The sequence below is a fragment of the Ipomoea nil genome, unplaced genomic scaffold, assembly GCF_001879475.1.
Source record: "Ipomoea nil cultivar Tokyo-kokei standard unplaced genomic scaffold, Asagao_1.1 scaffold0927, whole genome shotgun sequence".
NCBI lineage: Eukaryota > Viridiplantae > Streptophyta > Magnoliopsida > Solanales > Convolvulaceae > Ipomoea > Ipomoea nil.
Genome location: NW_017617355.1, coordinates 301,204 through 303,651, shown reverse-complemented (window position 1 = coordinate 303,651; position 2,448 = coordinate 301,204). Strand labels below are relative to the sequence as shown.

Below are 2,448 nucleotides of genomic sequence, written 5' to 3'. Positions count from 1 at the left end.
GATCTCAGGTTCGAGTTTCATCTCAATCAAAGTTGGCACAATTTGTTGGGCAGAAAGATAGGTTAGAGTGTACTCCAAAAAAATAAAGTAGGGTGCTCTACTTCAACTACTACACTACTACAAAGCCAAATATGCATCAAAGTTTGAGACTAGAACTTCTTTGGTTTCAGTCCAATGGTAAAAGTAGATTCCTTTAGATAAATAACCAAAAATGAATCTCAATCAAGATTAATAGGTTTCTCTTTGGGAACATGCAAATGGGCAAAATATAAGCCATATATATATTATCATAGTGACAAAATAACAATCATTCATAATTTTCATATAAGCAAATTACATGATTTGATAATTGGATTGTCCTGCCTAACAAAGAAGAGATCAAAGGAGACATCACTCTCATGATTTGGGTGTTTCATCAAAAGCTCCTCCGCTCACATGAATCCAAGAATCATATGTCAAGGAAATCCAAATCCAAAGCAACTACATACTACTAGAAAACCAAAATAAACGTCACCAACATTAACATCAACTTTTACTAGGAAAGAGATCAGAGGTCAATAAACAGTGATGAAACACAGATTAACATGGACAAGACAAGAAACATAGTTAAGACTAGAAAACTAAATGTGTTTATAGTAGTAGTTTTAGCTAATTTACTCCATATGTAGTGAGTTCACCTAGCCCCTGGCAGTTAACAAGGAAGGAATGACAGCCAAGTTAGGAGTTGTGTTCTTGTTTGAAGAAGCTTCTCTCTTCCCAGTTGATGTCTTTGTAAAAGCTCTCATAGGACTAGCAAATGCCCAACCCCAACTCCTACTTCTCCCATGGGCAAGTTGGTGATGATGATGCCCCACTGATGCCATTGAAGGCCTTCCATTCCCATTCACATTTTCTTCAGAAGAAACCAAATAAGATGATGAAGAAGAAGAAGATGAAGATGATGTAATCATGAAGCCACTGAAAATCCCACCACATCTCACTCTTTCCTTGATGCAATCTTGGCCTGAGGCCCCACTGGTTCTATGATGAACAGACCCCACTTTGGGCTTCCCCTCTCTCTGGGACTCAACTCTCCTTAGAGTGCAGTCACCAAAACCAGTTGAGATTCTCTCAAAGAAGTCCCCTGAGAAGCTCCTGCTTCCACACCCCACAGATCTGGATCTTGACACCTTCCTATCAAATGAAGAAGCTTGATCATCAGGGCTCTCATCATTCTCCTCCACCACCACAAACTCTTCCCTTTTCTTCTCCCTTGATGCACCCCTCATTGACCCATTCACAGATGAAGATGATGATGATGCAAAGGTGGACTCTTTATTATTACCACTTTTCTTGGAAGGTAAGTAGAGAAAAGACCAGAAACCCCTCTTGTGAGGGCTGTACTCTCCTCCATTCCTTTCAACTTCCAAGAAGTTTAGCCTATTTCTAGGGGTAGCAGTGGACTGGCTTCTCTTGAACACAGCAGCAGTGGAGTCTGAACCTGAAACCCCCCCACAACCATTGCTCTTCTTCTTCCTCCTTTGGGTCAACAGAAAGGGCATTCTTGACTTCCTGATAGAGTCAAACTGATACTCATTGCCTTTCTTACTGATGCTTTTCACGGGCAGAGTAGTAGAAGAAGAGGAAGTAGAAGAACCGATGTTGTTTGGACCCCCAAAATCAGATCTAAAAGAAGGGGTTGAGGAAGATGAAGAAGAAGGGAAAATGGCTGAGGGGAAAGAAGAAACCAGCTTCCCAAGCTTTTCCTGAAGGCAAAAAGCACAGATCCCTCCCGGAGTACTATTCTTGTATGGATGGTTTGTACACAGCATATTGCCTTCACCCATGTCTTCTTGAATCCCTTCCATTACCATTTCTACACACTACAAAACAAACAAACAAACAAATAGGTAAAATGATAGAACGAAGCTCAAATCCCAGAAACCAATAAACTCAACACGCCCTCTGATGTATTTTCTTGATTCATATAAGCGTGGTAGCTAGTAGAAGAAGAAGAAGAGTTGATTCCAATGGAGAATGGAGAGATAGTGGTGAAAGGAGGCGGCGAGGGAAATTGCAAAACAAAAGAGAAATGGCATTGAAGAAGAGATGGTAGTCCCAGGAGCACGTGGATACCTGACTAACCTATATAATTAAACTCAAACAAAACACTAGAGATAAAAGGGAAGCCACTATACAGCCCTAACTTGGCCATCACCAAAAACCCTTTTTAATGTCTACACTTTTGGCAAAATTAAAAAGCATGGATTTGACCCCAAATGTTATACTCTATCTACCTCTTTAAAAAAAAAATCAATTCTATATTATGTATCATTGATTCATTTCGTCTAATTTTTTATATATTATAAAACGTTGTATTAGTCTCATAGATTTTTGTATACTTTTTAAATGATAAATTTTTAAAATTTTTTAATTTTTAAAAAATCCCTTTAAACTTTTGTAGATTAT

The 2,448-nt window shown here is 38.8% G+C and overlaps 1 protein-coding gene across 1 annotated transcript; it reads right to left on the bottom strand.

The window, feature by feature from the left end:
- Positions 1 to 290: 290 nt before the first annotated feature.
- On the bottom strand, positions 291 to 2,221 carry LOC109179534 (uncharacterized protein DDB_G0271670-like). Its single transcript, XM_019329040.1, has one exon. The coding sequence runs from the start codon at positions 1,851 to 1,853 to the stop codon at positions 678 to 680; it is 1,176 nt and encodes a 391-aa protein (XP_019184585.1). The 5' UTR covers positions 1,854 to 2,221; the 3' UTR covers positions 291 to 677.
- Positions 2,222 to 2,448: the final 227 nt, after the last annotated feature.

What these genes read in the sequence shown, in the direction of transcription:
- LOC109179534 (XM_019329040.1), bottom strand. Translation starts at nt 1,853, where the DNA reads ATGGTAATGGAAGGGATTCAAGAAGACATGGGTGAAGGCAATATGCTG.